This window comes from Furipterus horrens, unplaced genomic scaffold (assembly GCF_987537825.1).
Source record: "Furipterus horrens unplaced genomic scaffold, mFurHor1.1.pri manual_scaffold_7, whole genome shotgun sequence".
Taxonomy (NCBI): Eukaryota; Metazoa; Chordata; class Mammalia; order Chiroptera; family Furipteridae; genus Furipterus; species Furipterus horrens.
The window spans coordinates 97,159,942-97,183,657 of NW_028327177.1; the positions used below are offsets into that span (position 1 = coordinate 97,159,942).

The following is a 23,716-nucleotide window of genomic DNA, read 5'->3' on the forward strand; positions in this document are numbered from 1 at the left end:
TCATTTTCATGCATGTCCTTGATTGCTTTTATTGACATATGAGTCTGTGAAGATGCTTTAAATAGGAAACAATTTCCATCTTTTGTGAAAAGGAACCATTTCCAAAATAGGTGTCTCCTGGATTTTAATGACTAGGTTGAGTTATCTGCTGTGAATGGCAGATGCACAGGCTGGGCACCTGTGGCACTTACCCTACACTAGAGGGACAGGGATTGGAATGGAGCGACCAAAGGCACAACCTGTCTGGTCTTCTTTGATCTCCCCTGGTCCTTTCAGACTACTTGCTCCTCGCAGTCTCTACCCCAGCCATCCTAAAGCTCACTCACTCTCCCCAAGGTAGATAACTCTCTTTTAGCTCCAGGCCACTGTGGGGGCTGTTCCCTAAACCTCAACTGCTCCTCCAGATACCACCCACTTGGCTGGGTTGGCCTATGAAGACATCTCTCCGATGTCCTTAGAGTCGCCTATATAAGAGTCTCACTTGTGTAGAATTTACTTCATAACCCTGCAATTGTTATTTAATATTCTCTTTTACATACTTAGACTGTAAGCTCTGTGAAGGAGGGGCCGTGTGTATCTTATCGTTGTACATTGGTTCCTTATCACCAACCCTGGCTGTTAGTAAATTTAATAAATAGCATCACAGGCTTATGGTCATGTCAAAGGCAGGGATTGTGGTCTCCGCGTTGGATGTATGGCATCACAAATGTCCATGTAACTTTCTATCACCTAAAACTATACCCATCATTGTCGTTACAAAACAAAAACGAAGACAGCGAGAGTCCTGTACAAATCTAAAAAAGTCACGCATGGAAATAAACCATCTCAGGCTCCTTAGTCTGAAACACACCTTTCCCTTCACCACACCTCCTTGTCTGAGGACAGAGGAGGAACTCTCTCTTTGGAAATTGGGTTTCCATGGCTACCAAAGACTTTCCATTGCTTCTACCAGAAAATGCACCTCCAATGATAAGAACCTGTGCAGGCTGCATACTAAAAGTTATAGATTTCTTGTTTCATTCTGTTTTTTAAAAACCACATTTTAAGAGATACTCTTCAAAAACATGAATTCTCCTGCCCGGCATCACTTTCTCTGAATGAACTCATCACTCAATCAAATGAGCCAAGCCCACATCACACTCTTTTGCATGACAGGCTTCAAAGACTGCTATTTAAGAAGTCACTTGAGAAACACACTTCGCCAGACTTGTCAGATTTCAATTTCTAAAGAAAAATAAGGATAATGTGTACCTGAAGTCTGACTAGGGAGGGTAGCAGAACCATTCAAGTTAAACCTGTGTGACGGTACCCCCAACCCCGGGGCATGAGGCTTGTGCAGCGACAGTCCACTCCGTGGGAGGCCGAGTCGGTTAAATGGCTGGACCTCCTACTGGCAGGGTCTGACTACAGAGGAGCAACACTGGCCCATGGAGGAGTCTGGAACTGAGCCCACCCACTGGTCAGGTCAAAGGCAAATCACCTGGTGAGAGGCACTGAAAGGAGATGGAGTCTCTCCCTTCCAGCAGGAGTTCATCCTCGAAGGGCAGGGTGGGTGGGAAGTGCCCTTAATGAATCATCAGGCTTAGTCGAGGACACAGGAACAAGCATTATTATTATAGGGGAGGCTAAGGGATGTAGAGAGACCCCCCCCCTCCCGGGAACAGGATCCAAAAGGACCCCTTGAGCTAGAATGGGACTTGTTCACACTCAATTTAAAGAGGAAAAAGAGACCAATTTCTCTGAAGCCTCTATTCTATGATTCCACTTTGCTTTGGGTAATTAATTCTGGGAAGAGAAAGAAACAGCCAAAGCATGAAGAACAGAACAACTCAAGATGTATCGGCACATTCCCAGTCTGGTCGACAGCATCCACAATGGGTTCCCCTGCACCAGTCACAGAAAGAACTTCCTACCAACGAGACAAGCCCCTTGGGCTCTGGAGAAAAGCAGATCTAGATTTAATCCCTACTTTTCTAGGAATTCCTTACTTATTAGCTGTGTGATTTTGAGAAAAAGATAAACCTCTCTGAGCTTCACTTCCTCATCTGTAAAACTGAGGTAAAGCCATTTATCGAAGCAGTAGAGAAGAGTGCATAAAATAAGCTATATAAAGGACTCATCCACTGTATAAAGGACTCATTGAATGCCTGGCCTATCTTAGGTGCTAGATTAACAATTACAAGCAATTAAAAAATTCTCTCATACCACCCATACCCCAGAGTTGACAGTGAAATTCACAGATCACTCCTCACCAGACTATCTTCTGAATCAACTCCTTCATTTCCATCTCTATCCCTGCACCCTAGCCCATCACCTCACATCCACCTCAGAGCCACGGCTCCTGCCTCAGAGCTCTCCTCCTCACTCCATTCTACCCTGCAAGGCGCCAGCTTCACCTTCTAGGCCCAGTGCTCCTTCATCACCTTATTTGCAAACACCTCAACAGCTACCATAAATTAAGGAATCCTGGCTCCCTCCCTGGGCATCCATGCTCCATCCCACTGCTCACCGGCCAGCACAGGGCACCCTGGCAGCCTTGCTGGCCAGCTTGCTGGTTCCTGATATACGCGATGCACCTGCTTCCCCACCACTTGTTGGGATCTGGAATAAGCTCTCCTTTCTTTCCATCTTTACAAATGCCCATCCTCAGTGTTCAACCTGAGTCTGGCTTCTTCAGGAGAGCCCTCTCTGCCCTGCCAACCCTCCACTGCACTCCTTGCGCATGCTGCTTAGGTACACAGTGCTAAAGGGTACTCTCCTGAGAGCTGCAGAAGGCAGGACCAGGACTCCTCTGGGAGGTGGTGGGCCAGGGCCCATTGAACTAGAATTCTTCAGGTGCAGCAAAAGCGTCTCTGACTCAGAAGCTGAAAAGCCCCAAATGCTGGGAGGCTCCAAAGGTGTCAGTAGATAACTTAAACCAAGATTTATTTTAAAGCGGGATTTCAAAGGAATGCTCTTTTATCCCTGAATCCAAACCAAACTCTTATGACAATCAGACTTAGAGCATTTAGGTGAGTGCTTCGAGTGCCACTCCAGGTCCTGGAAAGATGTAGGGCCCTGAAGAGAAGAGCTGGTGAGTGTTCAGACTGCAAATAAAAAGGCTTTTCACACTCACAGAAACCTCTTTCTAGGAGACTGAAAGCTGGCCATCGCTGAGCACATCGCACATTTGGACGGGTCCCTCCAGTTTACAAAGTCCCTTCCCACCCACTTCTCTCCTACATTCTTAAGACAGCTCTGTAAGAAAAATCACACTGCAAGTGGGCTATCCACCTCAAGGGCTGAGAAGCCTTGACCTGGTGTGAGAATGATTGTACACTGACCAAAGTCATGATTCTAGGAAGCATGGAACCAGGACGAGAGCTGGGATGCAGACCCCTCAACGTTCACTCTTCCCACTACAACATGTGGAAACCAATAACCACAGCAACGAGAAACAGCCTTGGCCACAGGAGCCACCGCAGGCCTGGGCAGCATTAAGAGGTGCCAGCCGTAGCACAGCCACACCCTTGGCTGGGCTATCCACACTGTCTCTGTAGAGAGTCTCTGTAGAAACTGAAGCTTCTAACACACACTTCCAGATGGGTGAGCCCAGACCACAGGGGCTGGACAGCATCACCCCAGACCAAGAGAGCTAGCTGAGGCCTCTCCCCCCATCAGCAACCTCCCACCACCAAGCCTCTGTTCTCTTCACTGATACTCAGCAAATGCCTGCCCAAAGTGCAAGACACATGACCAATGCCCAATCCCCCTCCACCTAGTGCACCATTGTCCCCACCTTCCTCTGAACTTCCTTGTCTCTGACTCGGCCTCCCCTCACCCATCAACCCTTCCTTGAGCCCTCTGGAATTGCTGCTCCTGTACCCTTAACCTCTCCAAAGGGACCCCCATTCTCCTTGCTTTGATGGAAACCTGGGTCACCCTGGCAGCACTTCAAGTCCCACCTCTCCCAGGGTCTCCGGCGCAGCTGATGGCCTCCTTGCTTTTCTGTTGCTCTCCACATCTAGACCAATACTCCCTCATCCCGCTGTAAAGAAAATCCTGTTCCTTTGAGGACAGTGGCATGGGCTACATGACCTTCTCCCTTCCTTTGTGTTATCTTCTCCTGAACCCAAGACTTAGGCTCCCGGCTCCTAGTCTTTCTTTCTGTCCCAAGTTCTACCATCATTCTGGGGGACTTCAGAAGCCAATCCCTGGCTTTTCAATTCCCTGACATGTTAATCTCCTATGACCTTCTCCTCCATGCTATTTCAGCCACCCAATCCCATTGCTGAACCCAAAATTTTATACCCCAAATCACGAGTTCAAGGTCTCTGTTCTCTGACCACCACCTCCTTTTGTCACAGCTGACTATAAGCATTTTAACCTCTTTGGAATGTCCGGTCCATTGACCCCTGCACTTTCTCTCAATCTGTTCAGCATCTCCTTCCCTCTTAATCTACCTTAGATTTCATGATCCATCAGTGATTCATGCAGTGGTTCTTGCTGAGAACTTAAACCCTTTTCCATCTTTTTACTGTACATGGAGAGAAAAACTGTCACCCTAAATAAGCTCAAATACCCCTTTTCTCCATACCTGGGTAAGAGCAGTCAAGCACGGCTATAGAAAGTCATACAATGGGGCAGACTGACATCAATATAGGTTCATGATCGCCAGCTTCAAACGGGACCTCAATGTTACTTACCGTCTACCTCAGTCCTCTGGTCCACTCTTTCCCTAACTCCCCGTAACGACTATTCGGAGCCTCCCCACTCTCTTCAAACAATATGACTCTGCCACTTACCCACTCACCCTCAGCAGTTAACCTTGTCTCCTACCTCAGAAAAACTAGGAATCATGCAGGAACACTCCCAGCTTCCCTCAAACAAACCAAACTTGTAGCTGCCCCATTTTCTCCTTTCTTTTCTTAATAAATTTGGTTTTCCAACCCATGAACAACATATATCCTTCCTTTTTAAGGTTCTTAACTTCCTCGGCAATGTTTTATATAGAAAAGGCCTTATACATCTTTCAATAGACTTATTCCAAGAATTCTTTTTTTTTAAATTTTTTTATATCTTCCATATCTCTTTCGAACAGTTTGAACATATGTAATATAGTTATAATGATTCTTTTTATGTCTTCTGCTTACTCGAACATCTGTGGGAGTTCTGGATTGGTTTCAATTATTGATTAAATTGTCTCATTATGGGTCATGTTTTCCTGCTTCTTTGCAGCAGTAGTAGGCTTGGATCGAATGCCAGGCATTGTAAATTTTATGTGTTGGGTGCTAGAAATTTCTGTATCCCTATAAATAATCTAGTACTTTGTTCTGGGATGCAGTTAGGTAACTTGGATCACACTGTTTGATCCTTTCAGGTCTTGCTTTAATGATTTGCTAGGTCAATCTGGAGCACTGCTCAGTCTGGGACAGATAATTCCTCACAACTAAGGCAAATCCTTTCTGATCGTTACTCTGCCCAATGTTGTGTGAAATATGAGTTTTTCCAGACTGGCTGAGAACAAGCAATATTCCTGGCCCCGTGTGAGCACTGAACACCATCCTTTCTAATCCATTTGAATGTTCTCTTCCCAGCCTTAGGTAGTTTCCTCATATACTTGTGTGGACAAGTACTCTGCTCAGTTCTTAAGGGGGAACTTGTGCTTATCTCTAGAGTTCTCTCCTCTCTCATACTCTGCCCTGCACACTTTAGCCACCTTGGTTTCCTCAGACTCTTAGCTTCATCTTCTCAACTCAGGGCAAAGACACTGCCTGGGCTCCCCTTTCTGTGCCAGGGCCCCAAACTCTTTAAGCCAGTAAAGCTCATTGAGTTTATCTCCTGCTTCTTGGGGATCATTGCCCTTCACTATCTGACGTCCAGTGTCTTGAAAACCACTGTTTTGCATATATTGTCTATTTTTGGTTTTGTTGTTGTTTCAGGTGGGAGGGGGGAGCTGGTATCTGTTTTCCCATCATGACCAGAAGTCTCTTTTAATTCTATCTTAATGGTATTTTAAAAGTCAGTTTCGCCGAGTCACAGGTCATGAACATTCATTACTCAATTTAAGGGTATGGTTTAGCTAATGTTGACACCACATAAACAATATCCAATCAAGATACAGAACACTTATACCTCTCAGAAGATTCTCTCATTCCCTTTCCCAATCTATTCTTCTTCCTCTCACCCTAGAAAATCAATCACCTGATTTCTGTATTATAGATTAATTTTGCCTCTTTCAGAATTTCACCACACATTCTCTTTTGTATCTGGCTTCTTCCTTCCCTCAGCAAAATGTCTTTGAGCTTCATTGTATTCCTACTCTATTCCTTTTTACTGCTGAATAATACTCCAATGTCTGAACACACTGCAATTTGCCTATCTATTTACCTGTTGATAGACATTCAGGTTTTTCCCATTTGGAGCTTCTATGAACAAAGTTCTATGAATATTTGCATAAAAGTCATTTTGTGGACATAGGTTTTCATTTCTCTGCTGAGCCATATGGGAAGTATATGTTTAACTTCTGAGCAACTGACAAACTTTTCCAAAGTGGTCACACCACTTTGTTACTATGAGCAATGTATGAGTTTATCAGTCACTCTATACTCTTGCCAACACTTGATACTGCCAGTCTCTTTTATTTTAGCTATTCTACTATATATTGAGTATCTGCATAGCCTATATATGTAGTGGAATATTATTGCAGTTTTAGCTTGCACTTACCAGATGACTAGTGATACTGAACATCTTTACATGTACATGGGCTATTTGTATATAATCTTTTGTGAAGTGTCTGTTCAAGTAAAATTTTGTCAATTTTTAATTATATTGCTTTATCTAATTTGTTAAGAGTTCTTTGTATATTCAAGATACCAAACTTTTGTCAGTATGCATACACTGAACACCTTCTTCCATTGTGTGGCTTCCTTTCAATTTCTAATTACTAAAGGGCATCTTTTTCATTAAGTCTAGGATCCATTTCAAGTCAGTATTTATGTCTAGTGTGACCTAAGGTTCAAGAGTTTTTTTTGTTTTTTTGTCCAAAAGCCGTTGACCATATACATGTATTTCTAGATTTTCTATTCTATTTATTCAGTTGTTCTATCTTTATGCCAAAAGAACACTGTATGTACTGTAGCTTTATGGCAAGTTTTGAAATCAGGTAATATTAAGTCCTCCAACTTTGTTATTTGTCAAGATTGTTTTAGTTATAATAGGTTCTTTGAAATTATATATAAATATTAGAATCATCTTGTCAGTTTCTATAAAAAGACTATTAAGATTTATGGGGACAGCAGTGAATGCATAGATAAATTTGAGAAATGCACAGATAAATTTGACATCTTATCAATATTGAGTCCTCCAATCTATAATCATCTTTAGATCATCTTTAATTTTACTAATCTGTGTTTTGTAGTTTTCAGTGTAGAGGTCTTCCAAATCTTACTTTTATTCTTAAGTATTATAATTTATTATGGTATTGTAAATATTTTATCAAATTTATTTTCCACATGCTTGTAGTTTGTATATAGGAATAAAATTGATTTTTGTATAATGACCTTCCTTGTATTCTGTGACCTTTCTATATTCACTTATTAATTCTAGCAGGATTTTGGTCAATTCATTAGGACTTTCCAGTTAGACAATTCTATTTTCTCTGAATAAAAGGTTTTTGTTTTCTTCCTAATCTTTCTGCTTTTTATATCTTTTTATTGCTGTAATATAATGGCCAGCACTTCCAATATAATGTTGCATAAAAGGGGTGAGAGAGGAATGATTACCTTGTTTCTAATCTTAGGAAAAAACATTCAATCATTCATGATGAAATATGTCAGTTAAGTATTTTTTTCTTTTTTGGTAGATAGCCTTTTTCATCTTAAGAAAGTTCTCATATATTCCTAGCTTGCTTAGACTTTTTATAATAAATGGTTACAGAATACTGTCATTGGAATATTCTACATTTATTACTATATGACTTTTGTCCCTCATTCTGTTAATGTGGTAAATTACATTGCTTGATTTTCCAATAGTGAACCAAACTTGTATTTCTAGTATAAACCCCACTTGGTTATGAGGTATTATTATTCCTTTAATATTGCTAGATTCAACTTGCTAACATTTGAGAATTTTTACATCTATATTAATGAAGGATATTGTTCTTTCCTCATTATGCTTGTTAGTCAAGTTTTGGTGCTGAGGTTATTCTGGCCTCACAAAATATTCCCTCATCCTCTATTATCTGAAAGAATTTTTATAAGAAATGGCATTTATTTCTAAATCGTTTGACAGAATTCACTTTTAACATCATCTAGGCTGCCAGTTTTGTTTGAGAGAAGGCCTATGAGTCTGAACACCACTTAAAAAGCACATATAAAGCTCTTCAGTCTTTTTATTTCTTCTTAAATTCTGATATGCTATATTTTTCAAAGATTTGCCCATTTTTTCCAAGTTATTGAATTTATTGTCGCAAAATTGTTTACCCTACTCGTATTATTTTGATGTCTGTAATATCAGTATTGATGTTCTTTCAATTCTAACACCAGTAATTTATCATTTGCTCTTTATTTTTTTATTACTCTTGCTAGAGATTAAACAATTTCATTAAGCTTTAAAAAGAGTCCACTTTTGTCTTTGTTTACATTACCTATTATTTGCATTTTCTATCTCATTGACTTATGTTATTCTTTTTTTTTTTTTTCTATTTTCCTTGGATTTAATTTGCTCTTCTTTTTCTAGATTCTTAGATGTGAATGTAGGGCTCTAAATTTAAACCTTTCTTATTTACTAATATAGGCTTTTAAAGCTATAACTTTTCTTCTAAGTGCTGCTTTAGATGGATATACAAATTCTGAGTATTTTCATTATCATTTAGTTTAAAATATTTTCCAATTTTATTGTAATATTTTTTAAATTGTAAATTACTTAGAGATTTAGGGCTTTCTAGACGTCTTATTGTTATTGATTCATATTTTAAATCTAGTGCTGTTAGAAAAAACATACTCTATAAGATGTCCATCTTTTGAGAGTTAGTGAGCTTTTTATTATTTTCAGCCCAGATGTAGTCTATGCTTGTACTCTTGAACAGAATGTGTATTTTGCAGTATTGGATTTATTGCTTTCAAACTATCAATTAGATCAATTTGGTTGATAATGTTCAGGTATTATCTATACTTAGCATTTTTTTATTAAAGATTTTTATTTATTTACTTTTTAGAGAGAGGGGAAGGAAGAGAGAAAGAAAGGGAGAGAAACATCAATGTGCAAGAGATACATCAAATGGTTGCCTCTTGCATGCCCCCAACTGGGGACATGGCTTGTGAGCCAGGCATGTACCCTGACTGGGAATCGAACCAGCGACCTTTTGGTTCACAGGCTGGTGCCCAATCCACTGAGCCACACCAGCCAGGGCATACTTAGTGTTATTCACTTCCTTGCTCCATCAATTATTGAAAGAGGATTATAAAAAATTTTATCCATGTTTGCGAATTTATTGATCTCTTAATTTTAACAGCTTTCCTTTATGCATTTTAAAACTTACTAGGTACAAATACATTTAGAATCACTGTGCTTTCTTGATGAATTGACCCTTTTACAATTATGAAATGTCTATCTCTGAGATATCTCTATCTATGGAAACACTCCTTGTACTGAAGTTTATTTTATATATTTGGTATTACTATATTTACCCCATCCTTTAGTTTTAATCTATGTTTTTATACTTATAGTTTTATTCAGTCTGAAAACTAATGTCTTTTAATTAAAATGTTGTGTCCAGGACTTCCAGCCAAGATGGAGGAGGCGTAGACAGACACGCTGCCTCTCCCTCCACAACTAAGAAGGAATACAACTACCTCAAAACTAGAAACAACCAGACATTCCAGAAAATCAAAGTGCATGGAAGTCCAGCAAACAAAGATATAAGGAAGAAATACTCATCCAGACAGGGAGGAGGGGCGGACCCGGGGCAGAGAGGACATGGTGTGGTGGTGGCAGCAGTGGCAACAGCAGCAGGCCGGCAGAAAGCACAGTCACGCATTTTAAAAAGTCAGGAGGGACACCCGGGAGGCGTTCCCAGCTCCTCACCAGACCAAGCAGCTCACTGTCCCAACACCGGGGAAAAATAAATGCTCACTGCTTTTGACTGTGCAAACCAGTGGGGGTTGAGACGGAGGCAGAAACTGCTGGTCTCTCAGCAGAGTCCACTTGTTTAAAGGGCCCTCATGGACCCAGAACATCCGCAGACCCACCCACTCTGGGAACAACAGCCTGGGCAGCAGCTAGAGGGGCACCAATCCGGTGTGGAAGTGGGAGAAGTGCCTGGAAAAGGGGCGAGTGCTGGGCAAGTGGCATTGTTCCTTCTCAGACTCCTCCCCTGCATATAGTGCCACAACGTGGTGAAACAGGTCGCCAGTTACTGATGACTACATAAGGCTCCGCCCCTTACAACATAGTAGGAGTGACAGCTCTCCTTGGGACACGGAAGCAAACAAACACAGGAGACTTCCAGCCAAGATGGAGGCCTAGATTGACATGCTCTGTCTCCCTCCACAACTAAGAAGAAATACAACTACCGCAAAACCAGAAATAACCAGAAGTTCCAGAAAATAAATGGAAGTCCAACATATGAAGTTATAAAGAAGTGGTGCTCATTCAGACAAGTAGGAGGGGCCAAGCTGGGGAGGAGAGTTCAAGCTGTGCTGTCCGTGGCAGCAGCAGCGATGGAGGCAGGACAAGGGTAAGTACAGACACCCGTATTTAAGGGGAGGCGAGAAGTGCCTGGGGAGTACCCCTGGCTGCAGACCAGACCCATCAGCTTGCGATTCCAAAGCTGGGGAAGGCAGACCTCCATTGCCTTGGACTGTGGGGGTGGGGACAGAGGAGGAGGCTCCCAGCCTCTCAGGAGAGAGTGAACAGCAGGAATCCATCTTGGACCCCCACCCCCACAGAAAACGCCACAGCGTGGTGGGACAAGTCTCCAGGTTGTGACAAGTGCACAGGGCTCCACCCCCTATAGCATAGGAGGTGTGACAGCCCTGCCCAGGAAGCAAAGGTAAACACAAAACTGTCAGGATGGCACAGATCATGACAGAGATCCCAGTGATGCAGCTGACCAGACAGCAAATAGCTAATCTAAGGAAGCAACAGATAGGAAATCTCTCTGAGGTACAGTTCAGAGCTTTGCTTATAAAAATGCTTACAGACCTAACAGCAGATCTTAAACAAGACAGGGAAGGAAGGAAGACTAGTCCTGCTGAAATGAACAAAAACACATACGAAACTAGTGGTGAGGGAAAGAAAACCAGGGAACAAGTCAACAAATCAATACATAAGGAAGGAACAAACAGCCAACCAGTGCAGAAAGAGGAAACAAGAAGTGAGGAAAATGAGGAGAGGCTCAGAAACTTATTGGACAGCTGTAAGCGGGCCAACATCCGAATCACAGGGCTGCCAGAAGGTGAAGAAGAAGAACTAGAAATTGAAAAATTATGTGAAAAAATAATGCAGAACTTCCCTAACTTGGGGAAGGAAATAGACTTACAGGTCCAGGAAGCACAGAGAGTTCCAGATAAACTGGACCCAGCGAGAACCACACCAAGACACATTACATTCAAAATGTCAAAAATTAAAGATAAAATCTTAAAAGCAGCAAGAGAGAAGCAGGGAATTACATACAAAGGGGTCCCAATAAGACTATCAGCTGATTTCTCAAAGAAACTCTGCAGGCAAGAAGGGACTGGCAAGAAACATTCAAAGTAATGAAAAGCAAAAACCTACAACCATGATTACTCTATCCAGCGAAGCTGTCATTCAGAATAGAAGGGCAGAGAAAGTGCTTCCAAAACAAAGTAAAACTGAAGGAGTTCATCAGATCCAAACCACTGTAATATGAAATGTTAAAGGGACTTTTTTAGAAGGAGGATCAAAACCATGAACATTAAAATGAAAACTGTATCACGACAACCCAACAGAGCTAGGGAATTGAAACAAAGGCAAACTAAGAGGGCAATGAGAGTGGGAAAAGAATTATAGGTATGGGGAACATTATGGGGGGAGGTCAGCGGACAGGGGGATGGGGGAATGGGAGGGAGATGGTACAGGCGTTAAGAAGCATAGTAGCAGGGAGTGGAGTAGACAGGAAGATGCTGAGAAGAACTATACGCACAACCCATGGGCATGGACTAAGGTGAGGGGACAACTGGAGGGAGGGGGCTCACTGGGTGGAGGGGAACAAAGGGCAAAGAAATTGGGACAACTGTAATAGCATAAACAATAAAGCACATTTTTAAAAAATGTGTCCATTTTCACTTAATGCAATTACTGATATAGTTGGGTTTTTGTCTACCATTTTGCTGTTTATTTTTTGTTTATACCATATGCTCTTTACTCCTTTCCTGCAGATAACTGAAAACCATTACTATTTAGAATTCCACTTTACCTATTCTTTGTCATTTAAGATACCACTTTATTTTTGAACCATTGTTCTAGAAATTATCATATGCATCTTTAATTTATTAAGTTTACCATTAACTCAGATATTATTTCACATATAATGAAAGAACTTTACAATTGTAAAGTTCCATTTAGCTCCCTTCTATCTTTTGTGTCATTGTCATATCGTTTACTGTTACATGTTACAGTCCCCATAATACTGTGTTATTATAGGACGTCCTCAATTGACATCATCAATAGGTTCTTGGAACTGCAGCACAATTATGTATAACAAAATCAATTTTACCAAAGGCTAATTGATATAAAAAAGAGTTAGGTTCCTACGGCACCTGTTGAACAAAACATTATTTGAGAACCAGCTATATTTTTACTTTAAATGATTATCTTTTAAAGAGGTTTAGAAATGAGGCAAATTCTGGATTTACCTTTGTGCTTATTATTTTTGGCATTCCTTATTTTTTAATGTATATTTAAGTTTTTATCTGGTATTTTGTTTAGGCTGAAAAGCTTCCTTTAACATTTCTTGTAGCACAGATTTTCTGGTGACCAATTCTCTTGGCTTTTGACTAAAAATTTCTTTATCTTACTTTTTAAAGAGTTGGGGTTTTTTGCTGAATATAGAATTATAGTTTTTTCTTTCAGCTTTTTAAAGATGCCATTCCACTGTCCTACTGCTTGCACTGTTTCTGAAAATAAGTCATTGCATAATCATATTATTTTCTCCCAATACATAATTGCATTTTCCCCACTGGTTTCTTTTAAAATGCTATATTTTTAATTTCAGTAATTTGAGAGCTCGTTTGGAGGTTCTAGCAGGGGAACGCAGCTACTCATATACCCTTGACCGAAGACTGGTCCTCTCCTCTAGTTGGAAGGTCATCCTCTTTGACAAAGTGCACAGCTCTGGGAGGGACGCACGTGGATCAGTGAGGGAGGACAGGGACACCCGCCTAGTCAGCCAGATGAGCCGAATCAACCCTGGTGATCAATGGGATGACAGATGTTGCAGCCAGATCACCTTCACATCCTAATTTCAGTAATTTGAATTTGATGTGTCTAGGTCTGCTTCTATTTGTGTTTTTACTACTTGTGGTTTCTTAAGCTTTAAGGATTTGTGAATTTATACTTTTCATAAAATTTGCAACACTTTCAGTCATTATTTTAACTGTTTTCTTAATCTCTCTTTTTTCTACTTCTGTAACTCCAATGTCACGTATATCAGATTGCTTATTATTGTCCTAGAGATCACAAAGTCTTCTCTGATTTTTTTCCCTTGAGTTTCCAACCTGCTAATTATTTCAGATATTGTATTGTTTCCATTTCTCTGGGAAATGTCACTTGTTCCTTTATTATGGTCATCCTTTCCTTCTATTCCTTGAATAGGCTTATAGTAGCAATTTCAAAGTCTTTGCTCATTGAGACATTTGTCATCTCTTGTTTTTATTGACTCCACCCTGCCACCTTTGTTTATGGATCATATTTTCCTGTTTCTTTTCACATCCTATAGTTTTAGTGATGTGGGAAAACATTTGGGAAACACCTAGATCTTGGTATCTCCCTTTAATGGATACTGATTTTTGTTTTGGCAGGTGTTTAATTACTTGGCCACTTGGCTTGATCCTTTTGAAGTTTGTTTGTAAGATTTGTTAGGGTAGGTTTAGGGTGACTCTTACTCTGGGGCTAAAGTAACCCCCCTCCTACTGCCTTGCATTTCTGAGGTCTCAAATGAATCTCCCATGTATTCGTCAAGGTCAACCTACTCAATCTGATCAGAGCTCCTAGTCCACTAGCACAGTGAGATTCTCACCTGGCACCTAGCAACTCAGTGTATGATCAAATACTTAAGAGAATCCCTACTTAGATTTCTGGAGCCCCTTCTCTGCACTCCTCTCCCCAATACTGTGCCCTGAAAATCGCAGCTATCTCAGCAGCCCACGCTCTGCTCTGTCTCTTCAGCAGAGAGATGCTGTCTCCTGCTGGGCTCTGCCTCCCTGTGCCACAATTCGAAGAGTGTCTCAGGCAAAAAGCCAGGAAAACTATGGAGGACACTTCATGTGTTTCCCTTCTCTTAGTGATGCCAATCCTGTGCTGCCTGTTTCCATCTTCTAAGGAAAAAAGAACTGCTTCAAATCTTTTGGCCAGTTTTACAGTTGTTTATGGTGAAAGGTTCTCTCACACCATTACTATGTTGTGGCTGAAAGTGGGTTAGAATAGTCTTAAATTGGTCTTCCCACATCTAGACTTGAAGTACCCATCTATGCTGTTCATACTGCTTCAGCCAGAGTGGTTTTTTATGTGTAGGTTTTTTCAAAATTTTATAGAAAAAATACTCAAACATTCATAAAATTAGAAAGGACTATATAGTGAACACTCAAATGCATACCACTTAGATTCCACAATTAATATTTTTTACAATTTCTTTATCACCTGTCTATCCAGCCTTCTATCATCTACAAAGTCATCTTATTTTGAAGCGTTTAAGGTAAGCTGAAGACATCAGGACACAAAACAATTTTTATAAAACACAGATATAAATACATTATTTTCTGCTTAAAATACATCAGTGGGTTCCTTTATTATTTAGCTAATGGCCTAAAACTGTGACATGGTCTAGAACAGTGGTTCTCAACCTTCCTAATGCCGTAACCCTTTAATACAGTTCCTCATGTTGTGATGACCCCCACCCATAACTAAAGTATAGTGATTAATCACAAAAACAATATGTAATTATATATGTGTTTTCTAATCGTCTTAGACGACCCCTGTGAAAGGCTCATTGACCCCCAAAGGGGTCACGACCCACAGGTTGAGAACCTCTGGTCTAGAAGAACCTTTGTGACCTGGCCTCTGCTGATCAACTGTTTTTTCTCCCCCCTCCTTTCCCTGCTCTCCAGATGCCTGCCACCCCAGCCTTGTTCAGTTCCTCCAATGCTCTCTGTTCCTTCTTTTGTATGGCCTCTGCCTGGGTTTTTCCTTTGATTGGAATTCTCTCCCCCAGCCTCTTCTGCCACCTTGCCTGGATATGATGGCTATTCATTCATTCTTCTCTTCCTCCAGGATACTTCCCCTCATCCCATAGACATTAGTTGTGCCCATTAAACACTCTCATAGCACTATGTACCTTCTTTTCTAAGAATTTACAAAAGTTTATAATTATAATTTTTGTCTCCCCTCCAATTAGGTATAAGTTTCATGAAGATAAGAACTCTGTTATGTATCACCACTGCAGCCCCAATACCTAGTAAGGTGTTTGGTAAATACACTACTGAGTAGGCTCTTGAAAAAAATCATTACATGAATGAATGCAAGCCATTTGTTCTTAAGAAGTCTAAGACAAAGGAAAAGTTATCTAAAAAAATTTTTTGTTTCTCATTAGTCTGTAATATTGAATCCAACCAGGTGATACAGGATCAGCCCTAAACACTGCCTCCAATCCAAACACATCATTGAGCAACAAAGGAAGGTCCCACCAGGAAATCCACAATTTTTCAGTGTTCTTCTAGACAGCCTACTAAATTCTCATAACATTGTAGATCCATACCTTCATCCAGTCCTCAGAGGTACACTTCTGAGTCTCAGAGAAAATATTTTTTCGATATTGTTAAGTGTTTAAAATCAGACAGTGTCCAAAATCTTGCTCTGTGCCTCTCCACAAGGTGTTATTATCTCACACACCAGTGCAACAGCGACAGCTCGCCTCGGCTTGGTGGGGCCTGTGGATGTTGTCTCACACTCAGGAAGATGCTTAGGCCTTCGGTGCATACATTTGCTGAAACAGTAAAATGAAACTCCAGGAAAGGAACAGCTGCTAAACTTTATTAAAAAGAGTTCCTTGTACTATGGACATACTGGTCTTTGTATACTGAGCTGCCTTGCTATACCAATATTTGATCTCTGTAAGCAATTTTACCAGCCTGCAAAAGAGTATTACACAGAAGGAGGAAAAAAAAAGACTGGCATAAGTCTGATACTAGCATGGCATCTTAGAGGCAATCATCAAATATGTTTCTCACAAGAAGTCTAATTATTAAATCCATAAATATCTCTTCCATTGTAAAAGTGAAAGCGATTGTTAATGCCACCAATCAAGCAGGGAACACGGGAAAGTTATGGCTTTAATTTCAACCATTAAGGTACTGGTGGCTTTATGAAGAGCTGGGTCTGTGCGTAAAAGCAATGCAATGAATTCTCTTCTCCTAGGATTTGGAAGCAACAGACTAAACAGCCTGCCCTGCAACACAGACGCCCTGAACCACCTCTCCCCTTCCCCTGAACTGTTTAACCACTAACCAGAGCACAGTGGAGGGGAGGCTGCTGATGGAGCAGCTGCTCAGGACAAACCTCTCCACTGGCAAAACAGGTGCCCAGGAGGGCACATGTGACCAGAGGTGCCTCCTGGGTTCTCAAAGGTCTTTGCTATGCATTATAAAGAAGAAGTCAGCTAGGGACAGATGATAGCCACAGCTGACAAGTGAGAGAGCTTTACTGAATCTGTTGCTAGTGCTTGGCTGCTGTCCACTGCTGTTGCCAGGGAAACAGACGTCAGCTTGATGGAAACAAGGATCAGCGAAAACTTTCACTTACCTCGTTTCCACTGATCCCGACAGCCATTTCTATGGAAACAGTAGCTGCGAGCCAGTGGCAAAGAGGTTACCACTCATTTGTTAATGTCAGGTGTGGCTACCAGCCTGTGCACTTCAGGTACCATGGTACCAACAGCACCAGGATCCAGCTGTCAGCTATCCCTGACAGCCTTTTAACTCTGCAACAAGAAAGTTGAGTGTTTAAAAGTACATATAAATGTTTCACTTGGTTCTTTATTTGAAAAAGGAAATTTCGAATTCTTCCATTTGAAGCCAAATGGGGCTAAACTTCTTATTCCACCAAAGCCAAACCACATGAACTTACTAAAGGACCATGGATCTCTCCCTCAGCATTCAACCCCATTCGCAACACTGTTTCCAAGGTCAAGAAAAGAGACACCCAATGGTGTGCACTAATCACATAGTAGCCTAGACAAGCCAAAGACTGGTCCACTAAATGTTGGAAAGCATTTTGCTATAGTGTTCATTATGGGTGTTTTCTTCTGGAATTCCGGCAACCTGATCATCACTAATTACACACACACACACAAATTTTTTTATTGTAAGATCTACAAAGAACCCTCTACCATTTCTTTGTTTTTCTTAGTCTACTGGCACAATACGAAATTAACTCATGAACTCAGTACAATATTATTCTGTAATACAGTGGTAACTAGGCATACTGATGCCCAGTTATCCCAGTACCTAACAATATGCCATTCAATGCTGTGAACAATTTGGCTACTCTTTTAAGATGATGGTACGGCAGAGGAGTGTGTATAGGAAGAAATTCTATTGTGCTTTTTTTATCAGCAGAGGCTGGTGAAAATCTAATCACAGTCATGAATAATTTATACCCTATTCCCAGAGGGTATGTCGCCACTTAGAAAATATTCACAAGCAATACAACCACCATCTACCCTGATGTATTTTGCTTCCTTGCCAATATCCAAAGGGAAGAAATCAGACAAAGTCTCTGACTTACCATGCCTCATAATGGTTTGAACTTAAATGGACCAGGGTGCAAATTATGCTGCCCAAACCTGTTGCTATCCTGTGTAATTGTGAAATAATACAGCTGACAGTCCCACCACTACCACCACCTTCCCTCTCCATTCTCCAAACACCAGCAGTTACACAAGGAAAGCAGCCGTGCCTGGGTCTCTGTCTAGGGATCTGATGCAACTAGAATGGAGTACCAGAAGGATGCAATAGTGAAATTCAGAATAATCACCTGGTTTGAAAATGGCTCTACTATAATACTTCACCTCATCCATGTCCCTTCAAAACTTCTAAACAGGCCTCTTAATGATTTTTAAAAGATAACCTGTGACCTGGTAGATCTGCAGCTTATTGGGACACAAAGACACAATTAATTTAGAGCTGAATGATTTTGAATTTATAGGCATGCGTTGGTTTATATTCAATCTTATGTCATAAAATCTGGTTTACAAAGAGCATTTATCTCCCAACAATACACAAGAACTGCTTAAAAAGTGTTTCAAATATTTTTCATAAGATGCTGGTAAAACCAAAGATTTGAATTCATAGGTGAATTACAAATGATTTTAATCTATTTTTAAATAGGTCAAGGAGGTGGTTTAGGTAGTAATAACCTTTAGTACTCATTGGTTATGTTATTACATACACACAACACATGTGTATGTAATAAAACATTTAAAAGTATAACTTTACTTTTCACTAATTCAGGCCTACCTTGGCCAATAATTATTAACTGGTTTAAAAGGACTGAGATGATTAGATTTTACTTGTACCAAATACCAGTTAATACATTCTTATTGAGCCATCCTAATACAATGCCCAAATACTCTACTCTTTTTCTCATTGAATCCTCACCCAACTCTACATGGTTGGTATTATCACACAAAAAGGGAAGTAAGACTCAAAGAAGTAAGTAACTGGCCCCAAGTCTCACATGGCAAAAGGTAGAGTGAAGATGCAAGTCTTGGTGACCCAACTCTAAAGTTGGTATGTCTAACCACTCACTGTGTTACAGAAATGCCATTACCCCCAACTTGTGCCCCCCTACCAAAATCGTTGTCAGATAGAACATCAAATGCAATTACTCAGAGCTTCATAATCCTTTATAGCTGACAAAGTACCTCTACAGCCTCCTCTTGGAGGGCACAGAATACAGTATTAATGTGTATACAAAGCACACTTCTCTGCTCACTTCCTGGGAAATTCAGAAAATGGTACACTTTAGATAATTTCCAAAGTACCCCTTTGGCTGTTTCCACTTCACTCCGGGAGGAAGTTCAAAGATTTAATATACAGATACATTAAATGAGTAGAATCCTTTGTATGTTTTTCAAAGCACTTCTACATTCATTCGGTGGCTTTTTAAAAAGATTTTATTTTTAGAGAGAGGGGAAGGGAGGGAGAAAGAGCAGAGGAGAAATATCTATGTAAGAGAGAAAGATCAATTGGTTGTCTTTCACACGTCCCCAACCCCACAACCGGAGACCTGGCCCACAACCCAAGCATGTATGTGCCCTGACCTGGAATTAAACCGGTGACCTTTCCATTAGCAGGACAATGCCCAACGCACAGAGCCACACCAGTCAGGGCCATTACCTGATTTAAAGTCAGCCACCCTGCAGGGAAGGCAGATGCTGGGGTCACCCTGTTTGAGGGATGAGGAGACTGGGGCTCAGGGCTACTAAGTCAAGTCCCAGAGTTAGTGTGTGACACTGGCTAGACAAGAACCCAGGTATTCTAGTTCCCTTTTCATCTACCAGTCCCTTCTTCGGGGCCTGAACCCCACCTCTGGGCACTGCTCAGGCTTATGGCCAGTTCGTCTAACCCCAGGTGGGTCCTGCAGGTAAAGAACTGAGCCCACCGCCCATGACGCCCCTTCCCCTCAGGAATCTGGAAAGGATTCTGAAAAAACAAAGCACTGAAACACTAATGTGTCCTTGTTTTACCTCCTCACTGACAAAACCTCAACAGAGACAAGGCATTAATTCAACAATTTCAAAAGTGAAAAATTACCAAGCTTCTAAAAAGGCGGCATGACAGGAAATGTAACCTGTTTGAATTGTAGATTGAAATGATACATTCTTTCTAATTGCTGGACATAATGGGACCATCTCCTCAATGACAACTAAATGTGACATTGCAACATGAGTTACACACATTCTCAGCTCTTCCCACAGAACACTATCATCAGAGCCAAAGGTCTTCCTCTGTGTTCATGCTTGGCTGCACAGGGTGTGCAGTTCATAAACTTCATACTCACCTTTAGAAGGTGGGTCTGTTGTAAAACCAAAGGTTTTTCCAAAGCATCAATCTTAGAATGCTTTAGAAATGTACAACGAATCAAGTGGCTGATTGAAATTAGTTCGAGAGTACAGTAGGGTAGCATGGCCACATAAAAAGAGGAGACACCAAGGAACAGAAACAAGTATTTCCCAGTGGTTAACAGACTTGTAGATACATAACATCATTTCACAATTCTTCATTGGAAGTCTACAGCGTGGTCTTCAACTTCTACAATAGGAGTTGTAGAATTCAGCGCTTTGGGGAGTAAGCTTCTATCAGTCTGATGGTCCCGAAGGGGCTTTGCAACCTAAGCTGTCTTCCTCTTAACATTTATAATCTTATGGCTTTGTTTTCTCTCTAGTGTTCCCTTAAAAAAATGTGAAGAACCCTAAGATTAAAATAAATATATTTTAAATTTGCTTTAACAAGAAGATGAATACATATGACCCATTTTGATTTTTGCTTGCTTTCGGAGAAAATCCAGGGGGTGTAAATGGTCAGAGAAGCCCAGGTAATTGTTAGGGTAGGTGGGAGCATGCCAGCTCCTCATAAGTTTCCCCAGTAGAGGACTTATCATCCTTTAAGATCTGACTCACAACCCTGGCCAGGTAGCTCAATTGGTTAGAGCGTTGCCTTGATATGCCAAGGTTGCAGGTTCTATCTCCAGTCAGGGCACATACAAGGAGCAACCAATCAATGTATAAATAAGTGGAACAACAAATCAATATTTCTCTCGCTCTAAAATCAACAAATAAAATTTAAAAAAAAAAAAATCCAGCTCAAAGCCCCTTGGTCTATACCTCTACTCTAGCTTTGCCCTCCTGACCTGCTTAACAATAGTCTCTACCACCAGACAATGAATGTCTGAGCACTAGGCTCCATCTGCATCTTAGACATGCTGGCACCCCTGGCCTCTGGCCCAGAGCCGGGCACTCAACCCAACTCAGGAAATGCTGGCCAAATTAGTCAACACTGCTGAAAGGCTCTGCTTTGCAGGCGTGGTCCTTACTTGATACAAACTACCCCTCAGCATTTCCTACCGAAATGGCCTTCTGGGTGAAGTGGAGTCAGGTTTCAGTCCATGGGAACACACACTGACAGTGAAAATCACCAGAAAGCCTTAGATTTTATTTTAATGTCACTTGCATTCTTCTCCTTCATAAGGGAGCTAGTCTTGTTTTGATACAAAAGTATCTTTAAATAACTTTAAATTAAATTATTTTTCCCAAAATATAGTTTAGCAAACTGTTCCATGAGGCTGTGTGCCTTTTTTTATCTCCCAAATTTGGGGACCTCCTCATGGGGGGGTTGCATATTTAATGCCCACCATTCTAATGATGAGCCCCTCCTCCTATCTTTTCCTTTTTTCTTTTTTTAAGCCGCTTCATCACACCAGGGCAACAGTGCCTGCTCTGCAAAGCTCGGAGATAAGGCATGTCACCAGCACTGTTAAAATTAGTGGTTTCCATGGCCTCAGTCAGTTTGGTTGGGTTTAGGAGACATGAGGCGCCAAGGAATTCACAGCAGAATTGCTGTTAACTTTAGACAGGCTATTCCTGTGGAAAAATTAAGCACGGTGCTATTTCTCCAGGGATAAATTCCACCCTTACAATCCCCAACATCAACCTGAGGCCAAGGAGGCTCAATAGGATTGAGGCACTTTTAATGTTTTAAGTGAAAGAACATGGGGCTTGAGGAGCCACGTTCCTGTAGAAGGAAGCTTTGCTAGGGGTGGTGGACTGGGGTATGCTTTCGCCTCCTTCAACTCAGTCCTAGACATCACTACCCTCCTCCTCTCACTGTGGGGCATGGACCCTGGGCCATTTCTAGATGAGCCTTCTCATGACAGTGTGTGTCCATGTGTAAAACTGACCACACTCAGTCAAGGAGAATTCCAAAATTCTCCTGCCCTGAAAAACAGTCAGGGAGGTGAGAGGAAAGATAAGGAAAGGAAGCAGAGATGGAACACAACTCAGCTTTCTGCTCTGTAAAAGGCCATGTTGCAAAAAATATGATCAAGGTCTCTTCACTGACTCAGCATTACATGAAGACATCACTTCCCCAAGACACATGCTCGACAAGCTCCGAAAGAGGAAGATGAAGTAAGTGATGAGAATGACGATACTCGCTTGGAAACAAGTCCATCAAGAGTATTTCCTGAGGGTGTTTGCACTCAATGAGTAACAGGGGCTCCTCAGGGGAGACAGACACCTCCTGGGCCTCCAGTGGCACTCCCAGCACCCACCTCCCCACACCCTCTACCAACAGCTGGAGCTGCTTCTGAGAGAGCCTAGACAGCCCCAGCTCCCTTTCCTGGGGTACTCACTCCCCTTTCTGGGGTATCTACAGGGTGGGGAGGATGCACAGCTGCCCCCACGGGCTCTGGGGCAACCACTACAGGCAGGGCAGCACTCAGAAACACCAGGAGTACCCCTCCCGAGCCAGTCTCCCCTGAGCCCCCTCTCTAGAGGGTCAATAACAAGGCTGAGGGGGTAAACGAAATGAAATTCCAAAAATGGGGACTGAGTGATGAGGACTATGATAATACCAAAAGACACACATGTGCAAAAGCTGCTCATTACTCCGCATTAAAGAAAGAGTCTACCAGTTAAGATTAAAAACGTATTAGAGGGAAAATTCTCAGTGTGACAGCGGCAGAAAACCAAGCTAATAAATGATCCCCATCTGAAGGATGTAAGATTTTGACATTCGTTCAGTATTTATGTGCTAATCTAGGCTTCTTTCTCCTACACAATGAAATCTGAAACACCCTGGAAATATTCATGATTATTTCAAAGGGCCAGGTTATGTACCAATGCAAATAAAACCACAAAAGAAGCCCTTTCCTGGGGGAGACCAAGGTTGGGACTCTCCTCACTGGTAATCCACTTCTGCACATCAGCAAATTAACATAACTGGCTTCAGGGGAACGTTTTCATTAAATTAATAGTGTTTGGCAAGCATCAGAAACACGGAATCTCACAGACAGATACAGGCAGAAAGAACCACAGTTCAATCCAAAAGCAACACACAGAGGGGACATCAGAGTCCACACGCATGCAGAGGAGCCACAGTGGCAGCTGGGGGACACACACAGCCACCTCACACAAGGCAGCAGAACTCGCAACATGGATCCAACTGCTTACCCACTAAGGACACCAAGAACCAGGTTAAGGACGAAAAATGAGCCAAGGATTATCAGACTAACAAAATACACCCATGGCCATTCCCATCCTATCGCATCATTTACCTGTAAAATGTAAGGAGATCAGTTATCAGTTATCTATTTACTAAAGAGCGGAGCCCCAGGAGCAGCTGCCAGACCACTCTGGACTTTGATGGAAGATTAGTGCTCTTAGCACGGAGATCCTACCTTGGGCCTTTCATTTTTTGTCTTCAAATAAGGACAAGCTCTG

General features: G+C 41.5%; 1 protein-coding gene across 6 annotated transcripts in view; it reads right to left on the reverse strand.

The window, feature by feature from the left end:
* Positions 1-23,716, reverse strand: part of CACNA1D (calcium voltage-gated channel subunit alpha1 D) — a 334,585-nt gene that overhangs the window by 110,383 nt on the left and 200,486 nt on the right. For 3 of the 6 annotated variants that reach the window (XM_090284014.1, XM_090284017.1, XM_090284013.1), the window contains exon 8: positions 23,447-23,550. The exons of the other annotated variants lie outside the window; for them this stretch is intronic. In XM_090284014.1, coding sequence (XP_090140140.1) covers positions 23,447-23,550 — 104 coding nt within the window. The remainder of the gene's footprint in view (positions 1-23,446; positions 23,551-23,716) is intronic. 6 annotated transcript variants of the gene reach the window in all.